The 22490-nt window shown below is 37.2% G+C and overlaps 1 protein-coding gene across 2 annotated transcripts; it reads right to left on the reverse strand.

Moving 5' to 3' along the window:
• Positions 1-118: 118 nt before the first annotated feature.
• ntn4 (netrin 4) lies at positions 119-17181 on the reverse strand. Of its 2 annotated transcripts, none has more exons than XM_079589967.1 (10): positions 16694-17181; positions 14600-15075; positions 12712-12981; positions 8133-8259; positions 7083-7268; positions 5765-5954; positions 3614-3693; positions 3363-3431; positions 3099-3272; positions 119-796 (listed from the first exon to the last, which is right to left on the reverse strand). In XM_079589967.1, exons 1-10 carry the CDS (start codon positions 16770-16772, stop codon positions 651-653), a joined length of 1797 nt encoding a protein of 598 aa, XP_079446093.1. In that variant the 5' UTR covers positions 16773-17181; the 3' UTR covers positions 119-650. The 2 variants fall into 2 exon arrangements, with proteins under 2 accessions (XP_079446093.1, XP_079446092.1); XM_079589966.1 differs by having other exon boundaries at positions 187-796; positions 8130-8259.
• Between the last annotated feature and the right edge of the window lie 5309 nt (positions 17182-22490).

A 22490-nucleotide genomic window follows, 5' to 3' on the forward strand; every position in this document is an offset into this window, starting at 1 on the left:
GCACACATTAATTTGTATTCTTGTGAATATGATTCAACATACTCATTCATTTGATTATAGGCTGACACCTTGTGGTCGTGGTCAGTACTAAAATGTATATATTAATCTGCATGCCAATAAATGTAAGATACTCATAACAAAGTCGTTTTTTCAATTGTGATAAATGTAACCATAAGACAATAATATTGCATACATGCGTTGTTTTTATGTGTACAAAATGCATGCTATATACAGGGTTAGTTATAGAAATAAAAAAACTACATATATTATCTTATATATACACATACATACATATTTTTTATACATTTTGTACAGTGCTAGTATTCACCCGACAGCTAGCGAATACATCCATACAGCTGGTTTTAAAGCAGCGGTTCTCAACCGGTCTTAAAATGGTATAAATGTAATTATATTCACATAAAAACTTGACGACATTTACAACATTAAACTGTCATTAAATTAAGTTAATTTTTTATTTTATTACAACGGAAGTACCAGAGGTACATATTAGCTTAGACAGGAGGGTCTCCAAATGTTGTCTTGGACAAAAGTCGCAACGGTTGAGAACCACCGTTTTAAAGAATTGATTCAGAGGGTGAAAATGCTCATTAATAAAATAAATGCTAAGTTGACGGGTAGCATGGAAGACTCTAGGTCTTCGAACTACATTTCGTTTTCAGAAGCTGATGGACTTTTTGGCTCAAGCTGGGTCTCCATGGCTTCACTATACTCTTCATGTTAACCATGGCACGGCCTTTTCTCACATCCTCGTGTCCAACTACAAGATATTCCATCCCTAAAGCAAGAGGAAAAACAGATGGATCAGTTTACAAAAGTATCACATTAGGCCAATATCACCAAACATGTATTAAAAAAATAGGCAGTGTTAAAAATGAACTACCGGTAATATTGATAAAATATGTATTATTATTCTAACTTTTATTCTTATATTTTCGGTTTTCATTTTAATTTGAATAATTTTGAAAATTGTCACTTATATTAGTTTATATGGTTTTACATTTTTATCCTTCCCATCCCACAGCCTTTTAAACCCATTCACTGATCATTCATATTTGCATATTATTATTGGTTATATTTTGTCAGTTATGTATTTGCTTTATTTTCCCCCTCATTTCATGCATCTCTTTAACATAATATACAGAACGTTAATTAGGTAAAGTACTATACTTAAAGTATTTCGTAAATACTCGACAATCATGCCCGAAAATCAAATGACTGACAAAATTATGACCGCATTTCTGTAGGCTTAGGCTACGCCAGTATGTGACGATAATTTTTCCCATGGCTCATTTTTATACCCCTACGCCTACCCCTTCCCCCTTGAAAAAGAGTGGTAAGGGTAAAAAATATTACCCTAAGAAATGGGACACCACCATTATGTTGTCGCTAGCTCCTACGTCAAAGGAAATGCCTTGATGTTCATCATAAAAACATGACCGTAAATATGAACACAAGATTTTGGCAATCAAATGTAGGCATAAAACATTAATTAACATTTTCTTTTAATAATCTGAAATTACCTTTTTTCTCAAACAATATTATTATTATTAGTTTTAGTATTATTATTACATTGAGAAATAGCTTCTACTGTACAACTGTAATATATTTGTCAAAATTTCCGAACTTTTATTTTGACGGGTTGCCGTGAAGACCTTTGAGTTTGTGTGTTTATGATACATGATGATAGTTTATCAACTGACATGGTTCAATCTGCTAGGGCGTTCAGTATTATGGGCCCTAAGCTTCTCCAGAAACTCTGAGCTGTCTCTTCACGGCAGAGCTTAAAACTCATTTATTCACACTGTTTTGAAACTAATGGGTTCCCCTTTTTCTGCTATATCAACACTTCTTCAGTTATTATCTGCCATGCTATGCTTATTGTTTGGCTGCTTGTTGTTCTTTGCTTGTACTTCTGTATTATCTGTATTATTTGTCTATTTTGTAAAGTGTCCTTGAAAGGCACTATATTAACAAAACATTGTTATTAATAATAATAATATAAAAATATAAAATAAAGAAGACCTGATCAGTGAATGGATTTAAAAGGCTGTGAGATGGGATGGATAATGTTTTCTTGTAGGCCTATATTAGTTTAAGTATAAATTCTTACATATTCTTTTAAAAAAAAAATTATCAATTCAATTCACATTTATTTGTATAGCGTTTTTCGCAATACACATCGTTTCAAAGCAGCTTTACAGAAAATGCATGAGTCTACATTACAATTTAGAGCAAACTGTTATCAGGAGACATTGTCCAAGTTATGCATTTCAGAAATATATATATATATATATATATATATATATAAAACGCAGTTAGCCAACAATTTATTAATTTATCAGTGTATTAATTAAGGGCAGAAACAATGAGCTCAGATGTAAAGAATACAGGTTAACAAATGTTTAAGATATAAGATTTTTTTTTACAAACTTAATTAATAATAAAAAAAATAAAAAAATATTAAATAAAAAAGACATGATTGGTGAATGGATTTAAAGGGCCTAATATAATAATATAATAGGCTATAGGTTAAAAAAAATCAATTTTAAATGTGTCAAAATTAAAATATTCATTTATTAATAATATCCATTTGTGATAATCACAGGTTGCTATGGTCATGCAAGTTAGTTTACACATTAAACTCATGGCCACAAGAAAAATGTAGTTCCCTCAACATAGGATCTCGAGGCCACAACATATTTATCACGTTCCCATGAGTTAATATGTCAAGGCCACAACAAAACTAAGTGAACCGAATATGTCCCCTCCCGGTCACCGTAGTTATCAGATTGTGTGTGATATGGCATTATATTAAATAACTATGCTTCCACGGAATCTGCGCTCACAGAATTCAACAGAATTCACACTTACCGGTAATTTACAATGCATTTGGTTTGATAATACCTCCAGTTAAAGACGGTTCTCTGAGGTCTATTTAACGCATCTGATCAGATTTAAATCTATTCTACGGATGTATCCCCACAATCAACACAGAAAACGTGTGTGGAAATGTGCAGACTCCATATGGGCTTGCGTATCATGACAAACCATGAATCTGTGTGCGCGTGTTTGCTAACCTGGGAAAAGCACAGGGCAGGTGCAGCCTCGTGAGGTCCAGGACTCGGGATAAAGAGTTCGATTTCCACGAGAGAGCCTGAGGCGGGAGTTATCCCACAACACCTTGAGGACCTTAACATCCACTTCTGCATGAGTGCCCTTATCATGAGCACCGAGCACTCTCACCTTCACTGCTACGAACACACAAGCAAACACACATTAACTGCATGAGGTGAACAACACTGAGTGCACAGCAGGCATGCTCGGTTTTACACGCTGCTTACCGTACGCGTATTTTACATTGCAGAATACTTTGCTGTTTCCAAGGGCTTGCTGTTTGCATACACATTTGTCTGTCAAGAAAAGAAATACCCAGCAATTAAAGTATTGGCTGTCAGTTTCTTTCTGTAGCTATGACAACTTTAAAAACAGGCACGACTTTACAACAGCACATGCCTTTAACCCAGACGAGACAATAAACTTTTCATGGGCACAAGACAGCGCTGTTATCAGCTCCAAGATTTCCATGTAATACCTGGATGACTGAGGGCGGAGAAGAGCTCTTCCGTTCGAAAAAGATGATTTTCTGCCGTGCTGTTGTGATCTGATTCAGACCTAGACAAGACACACACACACACACACACACACACACACACACACACACACACACACACGGTAATATATCTATGTTACTATCTATCAATGTTATTTATACCATAATATATACACTGAACAAAATTATAAACGCAACACTTTTGTTTTTGCCCCCATTTTTCATGAGCTGAGCTTCTATATACACAAAAGGCCCATTTCTCTCAAATATTGTTCACAAATCTGTCTAAATCTGTGTTAGTGAGCACTTCTCCTTTGCCGAGATAATCCGTCCACCTCACAGGTGTGGCATATCAAGATGCTGATTAGACGGCGTGATTATTGCACAGGTGTGCCTTAGGCTGGCCACAATAAAAGGCCACTCTAAAATGTGCAGTTTTATCACACAGCACAATGCCACAGATGTTGCAAGTTTTGAGGGAGCATGCAATTGGCATGCTGACTGCAGGAATGTCCACCAGAGCTGTTGCCCGTGACTTGAATGTTAAGTTCTCTACCATAAGCCGTCTCCAAAGGCGTTTCAGAGAATTTGGCAGTACATCCAACCGGCCTCACAACCGCAGACCACGTGTAACCACACCAGCCCAGGACCTCCACATCCAGCATATATGATATACATGATATGCCACACTTGAGAGGTGGATGAATTATCCCGGCAAAGGTGAAGTGCTCACTAACACAGATTTAGACAGATTTGTGAGCAATATTTGAGAGAAATAGGCCTTTTGTGTACATAGAAAAGTGTACACATTGGTGGTTGAGGAGATACGCAAAAACTTGCGTTTATAATTTTGTTCAGTGTAAATGATATAGGCTAATACAACTATATATAAACCACAAAAATGTCCCCATAAGGATAGTAAAATCAGAAATCTTTGACCTTGTGGGGACATTTTTTTGGTCCCCAGGAGGAAAATGACTTTTATACATTTTTTACATAAAAAAACCCTGTTTTTTGAAAATAGGTTTAGGGGGATAGAATATACAGTTTGTACAGTATTAATATCATTACGTCTATAGAAAGTTCCCATAAAACATGGAAACCCATCATCCACTCAAGTCACATTTGAAAATGAGTCTCATTGGAATTGACAACAAAATATCAAACCAACTGGCATTTATTTTAAATAAAGTTAGCACAAGCACACTTTACAAGCAAGAAGCGTCAAAGATGGCATGTGTAGAATAATAAAACAAAACTATTACTATTCAAAATGAAGAAAAACATTGTCCTCTGCTAGGACAAATTCAAATTCCATCACAAATTCACCTACAATCACCTTGGGACCAATTGGTGAAAATATTACTTAGTTTGATATTTTTATAATCTGTAAATGAAATTTATACATTTTTAAATGTGACTTACAATAAGTGTCTACATGTTATTTTAATATTATTTATATGACATTGTAGTATTTATTATTATTAGATTTTTAGTTTCTTTTTAGTTTAAGTTTTAGAAATAGTTACGTCCTCCTGTCATATTAATTATTATTTTTAAATATTTCTATATAGCTTTAATTAAAATTTCAAAATATTAATATTTTGTATATTTTTGCGTAATTCTGCTTTGTATTTTATATTGTAATTTATTGTTTTGTAACCTGTGATTGAACGTGCTACACAGGACTCCCTTGTAAAAGAGACTGTCTCAATGGGACTTTTCCTGTTTAAATAAAGGTTATAATAATATATAGCTTTACCTGTAATTTTCATTTAAGTTTTTCATCTAATATTTATATTGTATTTTATTTCAGTAACCCAAATTTTTCATTTTCATTTATTTCGGTTTGGTCATTTACAGATCATTCAATCAAATCATTCGAAACATACCGTAATATCATTTGTTTAATAGTTTGTTTAATAGTTATAGCTTTAGTTAACAAGAACGACACTGATATTAAGCCATCCTAACTAAAAATCACACACAGTGAATCTCAAATAAATGCATTAAATATCAGCAATATGTAAATGTGAATTATAGTGTATAGTAATTGTACTTTTGTTCAAATAAATGCATTATCAATGTCTTATACTGTATAATCAAAAAGCCAGCAAAAAGGTTCATATTCACCTTATCATACAGTCTCCTGTGTACGGGTCACAATCGCCAGCACACTGGCAGGGCTTGCAACCGTATTCATCGATACCCCAGTATCCCAGCATGCACTGGTCACAGTGTGGCCCGGCCACCCCTGGCTTACAGACGCAGTCTCCATTATCAGGGTTACAACTTGTGGAACCAACATGGTTACACATGCAAGCTGCAATTCAGAAAGAAAGAAAGTTAGCAACAAATCAGACTGCAAATTACATGCATATTATTAGTGGCGTTTCCTGAGGCTCTGTAATAATTGTGCTTGCTCCAAACTATGAATTTTTCAATGACTCGCATCATAAGAATGAATATATAGAGCTATCCCGACACTTTGCATGCGCAGTCAATTATTATGAGACTGATGTCATCTGATGATTAATCTGTCTGCCTCCACATTCACAATATGCTCGTTTACACTCCTGCACACACACATGGCCGAGATCCCATCAATGTTCTTGTTATTCTACACGTCCCAACTCGCCGTAAGAGCCATTAGCATTCCGAGCAGCAACAACATTCAATACCAAACATCCCCTCAATGTGTGCATGCGTGTGTGTGTGTGCTACAATATTGGACATGTTCACTGATCTGATGAATTCTTGAATTTTTGACATCTAGGCCAAGCTGCACACGTATGCTCAAACACTCACTCGCATTTTCATGCACACGTTGAAGAAAGACGGAGATCAGGAGCAGTGGGGAAATCACAGATACTCCACATGCCATTTTAAGCAGCTTTTCAAAATCTGAGATTAATGGCTTTCATCTTTGTTTAAGACAAAAACACACACATTCACACACTAAAATATATTTTTTAAACTAATTATAAGGAACATTGGATCCAATTTCTATAGAAGTATTCCACACTTGGATAGCCGTTTTGTCAAAGTTGAAATATTATGCATAAGTATAATATAATCCACGGATAGCTGTGCATTAAATGATTTGAATGCATGGCGTGGAGACAAAGAACCACCTGACGCAAAATGGAGTCTATTCAAATAGATTAAAGCACAACTAGCTGTGGATTATCCCTCTTATACCATGGTCATTTGCCAGCACTGACAAGTTAAAGCTGTTATGGACGTTTGCAGCATAATATTTGACTGGAAGGGTACAAATTAATGTTATTTTCAGCGCTACAACAACCATAATAAAATGATCTTCACAATAGATAATGCTTCATAATGAACTTGATATATAATCAAGAATTCAGACTGACCATAGTATAAAAATATACAAATGTGCCGATGGATTTGAACGTGTTGTTTACACAATGATGGTGTGTCTTACATCTGCAGGACCCCGGGGCAGTGAAGGGTCTCTCAGGGTCTCTGTAGAAGCCGGTCTGACAGTGCTGGCAGTGGCGGCCGCTGGTGTTGTGAAGGCAGTCACACACACCGCCACTCCTCTGACCCGAGCGTAGCCATGCACTTTCGTCAAAGTGACAACTCTCAGCGTGGCCGTTACATTTACACTCTAATGACACAAGAATACACACATATTAGGTTATTATATGAATCGACTCACAGACAAATAGACCAGGGTTGCCAGTTTTCCTGACGAATTGGGCTACTTTTGAACTGCAGTGGTTGACTTTTTATTTTGTGGTAGAAATATTGGACTATTTAGATGTTTATCAGAATGTTTCTGACCAACCAACAGCCGTTGGAAAATTCTGAGTACAGCTCAAATTCTGAATGCTTACCATATCTACTGGACTCTAAAATACATATTTTGAAAATGTAGATACTTATAAATTGTCACTGTATATACAATATATAATGTCACTGAATATAATACTTTTATTCAGCAAGGATGCATTTAATAAATAAAATGTGACAGTAAATATATTTATAATGTTACAAAAGATTTATATTTCAAATAAATTGTCTTTTGAATTTTCTATTCATCACAGTATCCTGAAGAAAATGTTTCATGGTTTCCACAACAAGCAGAAAAAACGTTTTTCAACACTGATTATGATAATAATGTTTCTTGAGCATCACATCAGCATATTAGAGTGATTTCTGAAGGATCATGTTACACTGAAGACTGGAGTAATGATGCTGAAAATTAAATTCAGCTTTGGCATCAAACAGTTAGTAATATTGTGAACAATTATTACAATTGAAAAAAAAAAGAAGATTTTTTTTATCAAATAAATGCATATTTGGTAAGCAGACTTTTTTCAAAAACAACAGAAAAATCTTACTGACCCCAAACATAACAATAGTGTAAGGAACAAATTATATATTGATATTGAGAGTAACCAAAATCAAACAAATCAAAGTTACAGCAACAAGTTAGCGCTTAGTTTTCCATATTAACTGAACTTACTACTAGCACACTGATGAGCTTCTCCGGTTAACCCGTTAGCTGGTTGCCATGGCCGGTCGTTGTAAAGACGATCACAGCGCTCACAGTGATCCCCAGCCGTGTGATGCCGACACACACATTTACCGTGAACCTGTGGCAGAGGCCAGAAAAACACAATTCACAATACAATGACATATTGTTACGCATTCCACCTGAGAGGACCTCAGGCCAAAGACTTGTTCAAAATCTTACAAGCACATGCTTCCAGCGTCAACTGTGTTCATTCAGGTGCCAAATATTTGATCATACCGCACACTTTGCCAAACTATAAACCTAATTGGATAGGCCAACACCTAGCGCTTTGTGTTCTTCCCTGAACCTACACTTAACTTGTTTGCTACACTAGATTCACTGGAGCTTTTCCAATTGACATTACATTGCCAAAACGAATTATTAGATTCACTAGGTAGGTACACTACCCAAACGTTTACTTAAAGTAAAAGCAATACATGTAAGGTATTACAATTAATACAGCAAGGATGCATTAAATTGATCAAACACAAAATTAAAGACTTTGTAACAATGTACATTTTTGTGACATTGTAAAAGGTTTTCGATTACAAATAAATGATTAACATTCCATTCATCAAAGACTCCTAAAAAATTGATCATGGTTTCCACAAAAAATCAAGCAGCACAACTGTGTTCAAAGTTGATAATAATAATAAATGTTTCTTGGGCATCAAATCAGCATATCAGAATGATTTCTGAAGGATCATGTGACACTGAAGACTGGAGTAATGATGCTGAAAATTCAGCTTTGATCACAGGAATAAATTACACTTTAAAATATATTCATATAGAAAACAGTTATTTTAAATTGTAATAATATTTCACAACACAATATGTAAACAGTAATATTGGGAAATATTATTACACTTTAATAGTATTTGTGATCAAATAAATGCAGCCTTGATGAGCATAAGAGATTTATTGACCCCAAACTTTTGAACAGTAGTATAATTGATAACATTTTGACTTTTAGGTTTAGGGATTTGGAATATGTAAATACGGTAATACGTCTAAATATTTAAACTTTTTAAAGGATTTGTGCAACAGACATGAATGTTACATCAAACCATGTGTCTTCTTGTGGGGAGTTGTGCTTTTACTTTTCTAAGCCAGCAGAATTTTGCCTGGGAGATGATTACCCATAATCCATTTTCACGTGCTGCAGCCCCTCATTCTCTCCTACATCCCTTTTAAATTAATTATGTGTTCAACATCTCTCGTTTAATAGTCCTGTATAAAAACATCCTCCTCGCCCTGTTTACCGAATGCTTCTCAATATTCCAGACTCAGCCATCCATCAGGATGTCTTCTCCTCCTCGAGTTCCCAATGAAAGCACGGATAAATATTATCGGTCACTCTCATGTGGAATGACAATAAATTCAGAAAATACTTCAGGAGAAAAAAAAGAAGGACAAATTAGCGCTTCAGAGGGAAAGGGGGACTGGCAGCGCTCCATCCAGTTGGCATCTGAAACACTTTCACATGTTTATCATCATAATAATACGGGAGGAAACGCACTCAGACGCACACACTCTCCCTGCTAACCAAAACATTCCTGCAGGGGCACACAAGGGTTGCGTGTGAGCACGTGTTCCTATTATGAGTGTGGATGGACGAAGCATGTCAATGTGACCGTGTTTGTCTGCATGTCTGGGTGGGAGGTGTGTATGTCTGTGTGTGCATGCTTGTCGATTGGCACGGGGTGTGTGTTTTGTCTGGGATGCTAGATCAAACGGTCTGACCTTTGATAAGAGAGCAACGAGTTGATGTGTGTGTGTTTGAGCGAGTGAGACTAATTGCTGTTATTGTCTGATCACAGCATGCAAACAACAACTCAATTAGGAAAAAGGCCGAGCAACGCAGCCCCTCGTTTACGTCTCAGCGCTTATCGGTATTCCTCCCTCCGTTTTTATCCTTCAGTTGCTATCAAGAGTTTTATCTCTCCACAGAGATAGAGCCAAATGAACAACAAAAACACGGCTTATATAATCTGAAACAAAGACAGTGAGAGTGAAAGGGGGAAAGAGACTGAACGAGTGAGAGACGGGGAACTGTTTATGTAATCATAGGGGAAACATGTTCTTGGGAATGTGATAAATAATCCAAAGTTCTTTGCCATTTTTGTATATATATTTTGAAGAATGTTTCAACCGTTTATGCCCAAACAAATGAAAGCCAATTTGGTCCAATTTGTGTTATTAACTTCAACTCATAAAATAATTTGTGTTAATTAAAATAAGGCTGAAATTATACTAGTTGAAAAACGTACCATTTGGCAACTAAAATCGTAAGTACTAGTGGAAGTTGAAGTACTAAAATATAGAGCCCCACACATGACATGCAGAGAAAAATATGTACCGTATATTGTGGCCACGAATTCGTTCCCACGACTTATTTATGTCAGCACGCTTTACTAATACTTCTCTTGTTTTAAGTTGTCCTTGCTAATGACATCTAAAGGGACTTCCTGTTTGTAGGTTTATAAGCCATTGGCGAAATTGCATACTTCCCTACTATATAGTAGGCGAAAAACAGTATGTGACAAAATATGTATGTCCGCATTCATATACTCATAAAACAGTAGACAAAAAATACCCTAATGACCAACTACCGCGAGATTCTGAAGTGTGCATATCACTATCCCATGAGACCACAGGAAAGGATTTATGAATAGCAGTGAAGAAGCGTAACTGGGTCACTTGATAATGACAGCATGGCGAATGTAGTATGTATAGAGTACATTCATACTATATACAGTAGAACATACTTTTTTAGTGGTCGTGAAGTAATTACTACTCAAGAGAGTGTGCAATTTCCGACGCAGCCCTCTTGTTCCACTAAGCCAAACACTATAGGTATACAAAGATGTTGCACTCCTATTACTTATGAATGGGAGGAGGTGGTAAGATGGATTTGGACGTCATCATCATAACAATGAAAGTCCATACTTGTGTATATAATGTGGTTGCATGTAGATGATAAAAAGCAACGGACCAAGGACTGAGCCCTGTGGAAGACCCTGTGTCAGTGGAGTTGTGGTGGACTTATACCCTTGCATGGTGACAGTACTTACAATGAGATAAGAAATAAACCAGGGAAAAGCAGAAGCACCGATTCCGATATCAGAAAGACAGGAAATGAGAATATCCTGACAGATAGTATCAAACGTTGAACTTAGATCTTAGATTTAGGATGTTTGTAAAGCCAGAATCTAGGGCTGTAAACGATTAATCGCGATTAATCGAATCCAAAATAAAAGTTTGTGTTTACATAATATATGTGTGTGCATTGTGTATAATTATTTTGTATATATATATATATAAATACACACACATGCATGTATATATTTAAGAAAAATGTGTTATTTATATATAAAAATTGTTCTATTTACATATAATATAAATCATGTACAAATATATATGCATTATATAAATGCAAATATTTCTCAAATATATACATGCATGTGTGTGTATTTATATATACAAAATAATTATACACAATACACACACATATATTATGTAAACACAAACTTTTATTTTGGATTCGATTAATCGTGATTAATCGTTTACAGCCCTACCAGAATCCATAGAAAAGAGGATATCATATAATTAACCACACGAATGAATAAGAGCGATTCAGTTCTGTGAGATGGGCGAAATCCAGATGGAAAAGGTTCAAAAAGACCAATTACAGTCAAGTATAATCATATTTGAGAGGCTACTTTCTCTAATATTTTTGCCAGAAATGGTAAATTAGAGATTGGCCTGTAATTGTTCATATTTAAATGATCCAGGCCAGATATCTTAAGGATGGGTGTGACCACAACAATTTTGTATTCTGCAGGGACAATACCAAATACTAAACTACAATTTACCAAACTGGTTAAAATGTGTGTTTCTGATATTTCAACCATCATAAGTAAAGCCGTCGGTGTAGGATCAGGCTGACAGTATGCAGCGATAGACTTCATAATTAGATCATGTATGGCATTGGCGAAAGCAGTGAAAAGATGGTTTCTGTGATCTGTTAGTAATTTAGTGTGTGGATCACAGGTTTGAGGGGTATCACTAACAATAGATGCCATGATTGATTTTAGATCATCTGAGAAAAACTGAAGAAAATCACCGTGAACAGACTTTCCTTGAAAGGGACTTTTCACCTTCCTTAGAGAGTGTTTCTCCAATGTGCCATTGTCTTGCCACATGTTATGATCTTCAGCCTGTTTATGGGAATTACGTTTTTGAATAATTGTTTCTGCCTTGATCACCTGTTGGACCGTTTACCTGTTTTTCAACCACTGCCTGCCTTACTGACCTTGCTTCGCTTTTGCAAAATGGGTTCTAACCTGACTTAGAGTCTGGGTTTATTACATAGTACAAAGTGGCCACGATTTATTAAAATGAGGGAACAAATTAATAAGTCACCATTAATAAGTCGTCTTAATTCTAGGCCATGATTTAACTAAAATGAGAGAACACTGTGTAAGCTAGAAAAAAAAATAACAACTCCGTATTACAACTGTACACTTACCATGTGTTTGCTAGGAGGGTATGAGATCTGTTGGTCACCAGCAGGCACACACTGGTCTGCATGCCCGTGGCACAAACAGCCTCCCTTTAAGATGAGGTCATAGATGGCATAGTGGGCACGAGGCATGTTGGCATCAGGAAGTTTACGCTGGCAGGGGCAGGACTGCGGTTGAAGTAGACGCATCCGTATGTTAGTGATGCCGAGGTGGGATCGGGCATCAATGCTGTATGGATCCAGTTTGTCCCAGGACGACAGAGCACGGTAAATTACCTGCTCACACACACACACGTTTGTTTTACTATATTACTGAGGACATTGTTAGAATTTCACTGATTTTTTATCAGGTTAATGATATTTTCTATCGCCTAACCCAAGCCTAACCCATCACAGAAACATGTGCAAAACACTAGATTACGGTACATAAAAACATGATTTGGCAGATTCATAAGCCTTTTTAGCTAGTAGTAGTGAGGACCAGTGAAATGTCTGCCCTAGTCGTTGTCATAATATTTTACTATATAATGAGGACATTTGGCCACACACACACACACACTTACGCACACACACTCCAGCTGTTTTCATTAACAATGAAGCACTTGTTATTAGTACTGGGATTTGAACACTACAAAAGGCAAAATTGCTAATCTTTTGTTTGCGTAACACAGGGTTTCCCAAACAGGGGTTTGTGAGTTGATGAAAAGCTAATAATTAATTATATGGAATGTAAAATTAAAACAAAAAAATGGGACTGCACAACAATTGCAATAATTTAATTTGTGATTTCTGTATTGCGTTTCATTATTACAATGATCAAAAATTCTTATCTAATTTAGAACATTAATATGTTTTGAGTGTATTTTTATAATTAGAGTTAAAACATACTAACAATAATTATTATCGACATCAGAGAACTGTGAATGCGTTTCTAAATTACTGAAATATTCATTTAAAATCTCAGGGGGTACTTTAAGTAAATATTTCACGTATAAGGGGTTTATGTGACAAAAACATTTGGGAACCCCTGACGTAATCTAATGCAGTCAAGTTGCTTAAATCATATTAAATAATAATAATAATAAACCTGTGTACACATTAATTTTTACAATGAAGGTATTAGAAGCTAATACAATGATAACCATGTTTATGTAACATGGTATTTATACACTGCCAGGCCAAAAAAAAGTAGTAGTAGTAGTCGCTGTTTGAATTTTAAACTGGCAAATGCTTTAAAGTCTATGATTGGATCAATATTGCAGTGATTATAATGTTTCTAGCATGTTATATGTTTGGCAACAGTTCTTCTAACTCTAACTGATGAAGTGTCTAGCTTTTCATTTCTTAAAACAACCATGTAGGAAGACACATCATGGCCATATTCCAGGATGACAATGTCAAGATTCATCAGGCTCAGATTGTGAGAGAATGGTTGGGAGGAGCATGAAGAATGAATCGGCTCCTCTGAGTCCAGAACTTAAACTCATTGAAAGTCTTCGGGATGTCCTGGAGGAGACTTTACAGAGTGCTGGACTCTTGCATTGTCAATACAAGATCTTGACCAAAAATTGATGCATTTGATGCATCCATCAAAAGGTGCATCAATTGATGAGTCTTCCCACATTTAAGAAATGAAAAGCTACACACTCCATCAGTTAGAGTTAGAAGAACTGTTGCCAAACATATAACATACTAGAAACATGATAATCACTGCAATAATGATCCAGTCATAGACTCTTACGCATTTGCCTATTTAAATCCAAACAGTGACTTTTTTTTACCGGACAGACAATGAATGATGCCTAAGAGGATCATCACCACCATTATTCTCCCGAAATTGCATCACGCAAACGCATCTGCTTTGAAATGTGAGATTCTGTATGCACTCTCTCACCTCTCCATTGCTGCAAGGCGATGCTGTGGAGTATTTCTGAGTGCAGCGGTGTCCGTCCTCCAGGTTGAATACTTCACTGCAGTTGTGCGCGTACAGCATAAGAGCGCTCCACGTGCGCCCGAAGTCCTGCGAGCGCTCGATCGCCATGGCAGCGGGGCGTGGCGACCGGAATATGATAATGAGATGGGTGAAGTAAAACTCCACCTCCAAGTCCAGCTGTAGAGTTTCAACGGGAGTGTCCTGAGAGGACTGCCACCAGGTCGCCGGGTGTTTGAAGGGAGAGTCTGTCATGGAGGCGGCGGGGTGTGCACGATGCGTTACTGAAGCATCACACACCTCGCAATCCAACACACAACTACCCGTTTTGTAGTTACAGTAGCGTTCTGGAGAGGTTGAGCCACACTGAGAAACTGTCTGTACAGGACGGCCGACTGCCAGGTTCCCCATGCGAGGATTACACACCCGATTCTCACATCCTGGTACATTTAAACAAACACAAATATAAAACACAGTACTGCATTACACAAACAAATTGCAAGAATGTAACAAAATGTTGTGATTTGGATGCCACCAAAAAAGGCATTTTGTTTTTTACAAACAAAGTAACTAGAAAAAAATGTCCAAGGTGTTTACTTTTGAGAAATGTTATATAGCATAATAAACATAACATAACATAATCATATAATATAATACGCAAATATAATATATTTGGAGATCACTTTGATAGACATGTCAAATAATGCAATGACAATCATTAAAGGGATAGTTCACCCAAAAGAAGTGAAAATATTTGTCATCATTTAGGCTGCTCACCCTCAAGTTGTTACAAACCTGTATGAGTTTCTTTATTGTTGAACACAAAAGAAGATATTTTAAAGAATGTTGGTAACCAGACAGCTGATGGATCACATTGACTGGAATAAAAATATGGAAGACTAATGGGTGCCGTGACTTCAACGGTCCTGTTACCAACATTCTTAAAATATGTTTTTGCATTTTTGGGTCACGTGTCGACATAATCGATTACTGTTTATGTTCATCCCGAATCCCCTGTCATGTATCAAAACCTCTAGAGCAGATGCGATGTCTAGTAGTAGTTTTTTTTCATACTAGCATTTATGGGTTTCAACAAGATTTCCGGACTGATTAAAGCCAGATTACAAGTCTGATTTGTATCGGTATTGAACAGAAAGTCACGTTTGCGCACTTGTGGAACTGAAGTAACCATAACAAAAACATACTAGCCACTCACTCAGTCTGAGGCGGAATGTCGACAATACTTCATTATACATTTACATATCACAAACAATGTTTGTGTTGTTTTTAGATATACTGTGTTTATATCACTCTTCTAATGGAACAAAATTACAATTTCCGCTCCACGAGATTAACATGGACAGACTGCGCCCAAAAATGACCTTATCATTTTTATTTTTTATTATTGAACACGAGTCAACAACAAAAGGTTAAAAAAAAAACAAAGGGGACAAAAAATTTAAGTAGAATCAGCTTGGATGATTAAGTCATTTAAACTTAAATTACATTAAACTGAGTTTTTAAAAAAATGAGTTGAATCTTGTATGATTTATTTAAAAAAGTTGCTTAACTTATTTTGGTGAGTTAAAGCAATGTAAAAATATGTTGTTATATCTTAATCATATATTTTTTTTTACAGTGCATGTGTATACACATATCTATACGGACATTAGGATACATGGTTACATTGTTACATTAATAGGTTATATAGGCTAGGCTATTTAATAATTTAGCAGACGTTTAATAGTCATTGTATAATTTCCAAACTGAATAATTCCTAAACGTATAAACAATGCTTTAAATTAAAAATGATCACACAGACAAAATAAACACACTTTTAGCGTGTTTAAATTTAACTGCGGAATCAATCTGAATGCAAATTGTCTGGATTCAGCCAGATCTTGTTGGGTGTGTATGCGCATGCAAAGTTTGGTTTGTTTTGTATATTCAAATCATGCCCATCTCTCCATATCAATCAGTTCGTCACTCAGACACCACGCATGTTTGGCAAGCCAACTTGTTTTGATCGCACGTGCGGGTAATGCATAAAACACTGACCTGAACACGCAGGGTGAGGGACGCTCATCACGAGCGCCGCGAATAGCATAATTCTCCCTGGCAACTCCATATTAGTCATTAATCCACAAATTACACGTATCAAACCCCGCGAGGGTTTTAATCCACAATACCCACGGGAACCTGATTCCGCTCCAGAGCCTTTCAGAGTGCATGTAGGAGCACGACTTCACTGGCGTGGGTTGGCCAGGTGCGCAAACGCTGAGCTGAGGTGAGCTGCCCCCATGACAAACAGAAACTATTCACCTGAAGAAGGACAGAAGTCTCGCGCGACAGCGCCATTGGAGTGTAACCTCAAATAAGCGTCTATCTGTGTCACATCTGTCGCCGGTGACAGCTGTCCGCTCGCGCTGCTCGTGTAAAAAGCGAGTTGCGCGTGTGTTGTGCTCTGCGCGCGTGCAGCTCTGAGTCTGGAACACCTGAGCTGGAATCTGGAGCCCCTGCTGTGAGTGACAGGACCTTTGAAGAACAGAGGCCACGCCTCTTCTCCCAGCATTTTTCTCGATTTAATGGAGAATTCCTGGCATAAGTCATTCAACGTCAGCTCTTGCGGGATGTGCTCTCGCTTTCTCAAACACTCGCTTTCTCGAAGTCACTTTCCATTGACTTATTAATATGGCTAATTCTGTCTATAACACATTTATTACATTTAGTCTCTGCTTAACTCTAACACACGTGCCTTTTTTCATATGAATTTTATTTCTTCCATTTATTATTACTTTTTTTATTATTTAGGGCCCAAGCCTTGAAAAGGCGAAGGCCCTATTGTTTTCCTTCGGATTATTATTATTATTATTATTATTATTATTATTATTATTATTATTATTATTATTATTATTATTATTATGAAACTCGGTACACATATAGATCTCATCGGGCCGAACAACTTTCGTGCTCTAAGTTTTACGCTAGCCCAACAGGAAGTCGGCTATTATGGGTTGTATGAAAACGCACGCCCCTGGAATTTTATATACTCCTCCAAGAAATTTAATTTGATCTTCACCAAACTCGGTCAGCATGAAGTCAAGACATTGAGGACGCTAAATTGCGGACGGATTTTTGATATCTCGAATGGTTTGGCCGTGGCGAGGAAACGAAGTTATGGCGAGAAAAGAAAAACACAATGTGTTATAACGTCTTCATACATTTATTGATCTTGATGAAACTTCAGCAGTGTGTTTGTTGTAAGAGGGCTATCACATGGATGTGACTATTGTGAGTCAAAGTTATAGCGCCACCAACTGGCAGCAGGAAGTGTGTTACTTTCAAGATACTTTTGACTAAAGTGGGGGGGTTATTTTTACCTACAGTCACAAAACTCGGTCTGTATATTATGCTTATCGATCCGGACAACTTTCTCATTTACAGTCATAAGCTCCGACCAACAGGAAGTCAGATATTTTGGTTTGAATGTGGTTTTGTCTCTCTCCCCCTGCCATTCTCTCTGTGTGTGTGTGTGGGGGGGGGGGGGGGAGGGCACACACACAGACAGCCCCCCCCCCCCCCCCTTTTCTGTGTGTGTTTGGAGGGGAGCAGAAAGACTCACACTGATACAAGCTCTAAAGCAGACTTCTTCTCGACAGTCAAAGCGGGGTTACGATATATATATATATATATATAAATAAATATAGCTGCAAGCAGCGATGGAGGGCCCAAGCCGGTGGCAGCGCCACCCTGTGTATTGTTTTCCTTCGGATTATTATTATTATTATTATTATTATTATTATTATTATTAGGGCCCAAGCCTTGAAAAGGCGAAGGCCCTATTGTTTTCCAAAGGATTATTATTTATTAGGGCCCAAGCCTTGAAAAGGCGAAGGCCCTATTGTTTTTCTAAGGATTATTATTAGGGCCCAAGCCTTGAAAAGGCGAAGGCCCTATTGTTTTTCTAAGGATTATTATTAGGGCCCAAGCCTTGAAAAGGCGAAGGCCCTATTGTTTTTCTTAGGATTATTATTTATTATTATTCTTCTTCTTCTTCTTCTTTATTATTATTATTATTTTACTACCTTTTGGGCACTTTTGGGGGCCTTAACGTGCTCAAAAACTCTTGAAACTTTGCACAAATGTCAGAACCTGCGGCCATTAGAGCCGGACTGAAGCTGGGACCCGGGCGTGGCAGGGGGGCTCGCCAGCGCCCCCTGGAATGGGATTCAAAAACATGTCCATATATCAAACACGCTTGCATGAAATAATATGAAACTCGGTACACATATAGATCTCATCGGGCCGAACAACTTTCGTGCTCTAAGTTTTACGCCAGTCCAACAGGAAGTCGGCTATTATGGGTTGTATGGAAACGCATGTTCTGGCATTTGAAACACTTCTCCTAGAGAATTCATCGGATGACCACGAAACTCGGTGTGCATGAAGCCAAGACATGGAGGATGATAAATTGCGAGGGGATTTTTGATATCTCGAACGGTTTGGCTGTGGCGAGGAAACAAATTTATGGCGAATATTGGAAACAGGAAGTGTGTTATAACATCCTCATACATTAATTGATCTTGATGAAACTTCAGCAGTGTGTTCGCTGTAAGAGGCCGATCACATGGATGTGACTATTGTGAGTCAAAGTTATAGCGCCACCAACTGGCAGCAGGAAGTGTGTCACTTTCAAGATACTTTTGACCCAAGAGGGGGGGTTAGTTTTACCTACAGTCACAAAAATCTATATATGTATTCTTCTCCTTGAGCCGGACAACTTTCTAATTTACAGTCATTAGCTCAGACCAACAGAATAGGGCTATTTAATAAAAATCAAGTCATACATAGGGCTATACTGCCCTCTAGTGATGTATGACAGTCAATGCCAGCATGTAAGGTCTAAATGAGATCAAAATAGTTCAGACATAAATATATATTTATTAGGGTGACTGTGTGAGGATATTTTCCCACCGGTTAATCGACGTGTGACACCGGCGGGAGCTTTTAAATCGCTAACTTAAAAGCGAAAGTAAGTACTGGACGTCCAGTAGGAATGAACTAAAACACACTCTGTTCTGCTCGTTCCTCGCCGTGAACGCGTTATTGCTTGAATTGCGAGTTCAATAGCCTATTATTCTTAATGGAAAACAATAAAACAGTACAATGACAGATTCGCTTAAATAGTCGTTTTTACACAAAATATTCCGTCATCATCTTTTCAGTCAGCTCTTCACCCATGATGATTAATGAAATTGGACTGATCTTTGCTGCGACTCTCGTTCAACTCACGTTTTATTAAGCGGACACGTTCAGGTTTTAATAGGTTAGTGCCCGTTCTCTAACTAAACTAAATTATTTTAACACACACACACACACACACACACACACACACACACACACACACACACACACACACACACACACACACACACGTGCATTGCAATCTCAAATCGACGGTGGAGCGCGATTATATATTTAAATCTGTATATTGTAGCCTAATATCTGTACCTAGTCACACCCCTACTCTTATTAAATGTATGCTTCATATTTCATTTTTAATTTCTAAATTTGATCAATAAATTAAATTATTTAGAATAATAAGACACTATAGGGACACCCTGTGGCTGATCAAATTAAATATTTTAAACTGAAAAATAACAATGGATTAAATAATGTTATGAGATTGTTTTAAATATAAGTTAATTAACAATCGTTGGAAAGAATGATAGGCTATACTTTTGAACATAACACTAAACCTCCTTTAAGTGTCGCAAGGCGACCGTCTTAATGAGCGAGTCATTGATTAATTCGTTCAAACGAGTCGTTTGAACGACTGAGTCATTAATGAATGAGACAGTTGTCTATTGATTGATAATTGAATCTTTGAGTCAAGCGATTCTTTCAAAAAGCGGAATCATTCACTAATGAAAAAACACTGTGAGATGCGCGATGGTTCTGCTGTGATCTTTGTTGAACTATTTTCGCTGCTGAAACAGAACAAAAACAGGAACATTGCATCTAAAGTGTAATTGACTCATTTTATGCATTTATTGAACTGTTGTATGAAATCAATGTCAATTTTTCAATTGTGATGGTGGTATTCATGAAAAGAGGACTCGTCGTGTGAGGTTGCTTAACTGTATCATGTTAGAAAATATGAAAACGCCCCATTTTTTAATTGTTCACTGGGATTATTTTGTGAGTGCTTCGCAACATTGTTACCGTGACTAATGTATTTATAATGCACTATCGATAGCAGCTTACAATAAATGTTATAATCAGGATTTTGTTTCTTTTTTCCCCATGTTCTAATCAGGTTGGGCAAGTAAAATTATCTTTGTCTCAACCATGCGCTTTTTAGTTTCATGATTTGGCTCTATAGTTCGGGGTGGATTTCTTGAATTGTGAGTTCAATAGCCTATTGTTCTTACAGTAAATGAAATCGGACTCCTGCTGCTGATCTTTGCTGCTTAAAATAAACAGATTACTGCTCTGTTTGAGGACAAGAAATTAAAACCAATGCAATATGATGAATGTCCAAAAGATGGCACCGACAGACTGTTTTTAAATGAGGTTGGATAATTTTTTTTTGCTTTTAAACTGTGTGTGTGTGTGTGTGTGTGTGTGTGTGTGTGTGTGAGAGAGAGAGATTTTGGTTGGGTGACAGTTGTAGGTTACAGTTTGACAAGAGTTTATAGTTTAACAAAACACATACCGGTATATATATATATGTATATATACATTTTTTTTTCTTATATGTGCCCTCGATGCGCACTTTTGCAGAACCCACACTGATGCAAGCTCTAAAGCAGACTTCTTCTCGACAGTCAAAGCGGAGTTACGTTATTGCCCGTCGTGCACAGGAACCCGAAAGGCACCGGGGGTGGCGGCTTTTTTTTATATATATATATATATATATATATATATATATATATATATATATATATATATATATATAAATAAATATAGCTGCAAGCAGCGATGTAGGGCCCAAGCCGGTGGCAGCGCCAGCCCGGTGCCTTTAGTGTAACTAAAGGCACCGGGGTGGCGGTGCCACCGGCTTGGGCCCGTAATCGCTGCTTGCAGCTATATTTATTATTATATTACTACCTTTTGGGCACTTTTGGGGGCCTTAACGTGCTCAAAAACTCTTGAAACTTTGCACAAATGTCAGAACCCGCGGCCATTAGAGCCGGACTGAAGCTGGTACCCGGGCGTGGCAGGGGAGCTCGACAGCGCCCCCTGGAACGCGGTCCGAAAACTTGGTCCATAAATCAAACACGCTTGCGTGTAATAATATGAAACTCGGTACACTTATAGATCTCATCGGTTCATATATCCTTCGTGCTCTGACTTTTTACCCCAGCCCAACAGGAAGTCGGCTATTTGGCGTAGTTTAAAAAACACATGCAATGGAATTTAAAGTACTCCTCCTAGACGATTCAACCAATCACCACGAAACTCGGTGTGCATGAAGTCAAGACATGGAGGATGATAAATTGCGAGGGGATTTTTGATATCTCGAACGGTTTGGCCGTGGCGAGGAAACGAATTTATGGCGAATATTGGAAACAGGAAGTGTGTTATAACATCCTCATACATTAATTGATCTTGATGAAACTTCAGCAGTGTGTTCGTTGTAAGAGGCCGATCACATGGATGTGACTATTGTGAGTCAAAGTTATAGCGCCACCAACTGGCAGCAGGAAGTGTGTCACTTTCAAAATGCTTTGAATTCACCCTCTTATTTTTACCCGATTTGCTTCAAACTTTATGTGTATAATGTAAACACACGGCAGATGTAGACCTGTGAAAGAATTATTGATATCTTAAATACTGTTGCCATGGCAAC

Source organism: Phoxinus phoxinus (genome assembly GCF_949152265.1).
Source record: "Phoxinus phoxinus genome assembly, chromosome: 2".
Taxonomy (NCBI): domain Eukaryota; kingdom Metazoa; phylum Chordata; class Actinopteri; order Cypriniformes; family Leuciscidae; genus Phoxinus; species Phoxinus phoxinus.

What these genes read in the sequence shown, in the direction of transcription:
- ntn4 (XM_079589966.1), bottom strand. Translation starts at nt 16,772, where the DNA reads ATGACTAATATGGAGTTGCCAGGGAGAATTATGCTATTCGCGGCGCTC. An exon ending in CCCTCACCCTGCGTGTTCAG is followed by an intron (nt 15,076 to 16,693) that starts GTCAGTGTTTTA and finishes TAAATGTACCAG; the next exon opens with GATGTGAGAATCGGGTGTGT. An exon ending in CAATGTAAAATACGCGTACG is followed by an intron (nt 3,273 to 3,362) that starts GTAAGCAGCGTG and finishes GTGTGTTCGTAG; the next exon opens with CAGTGAAGGTGAGAGTGCTC.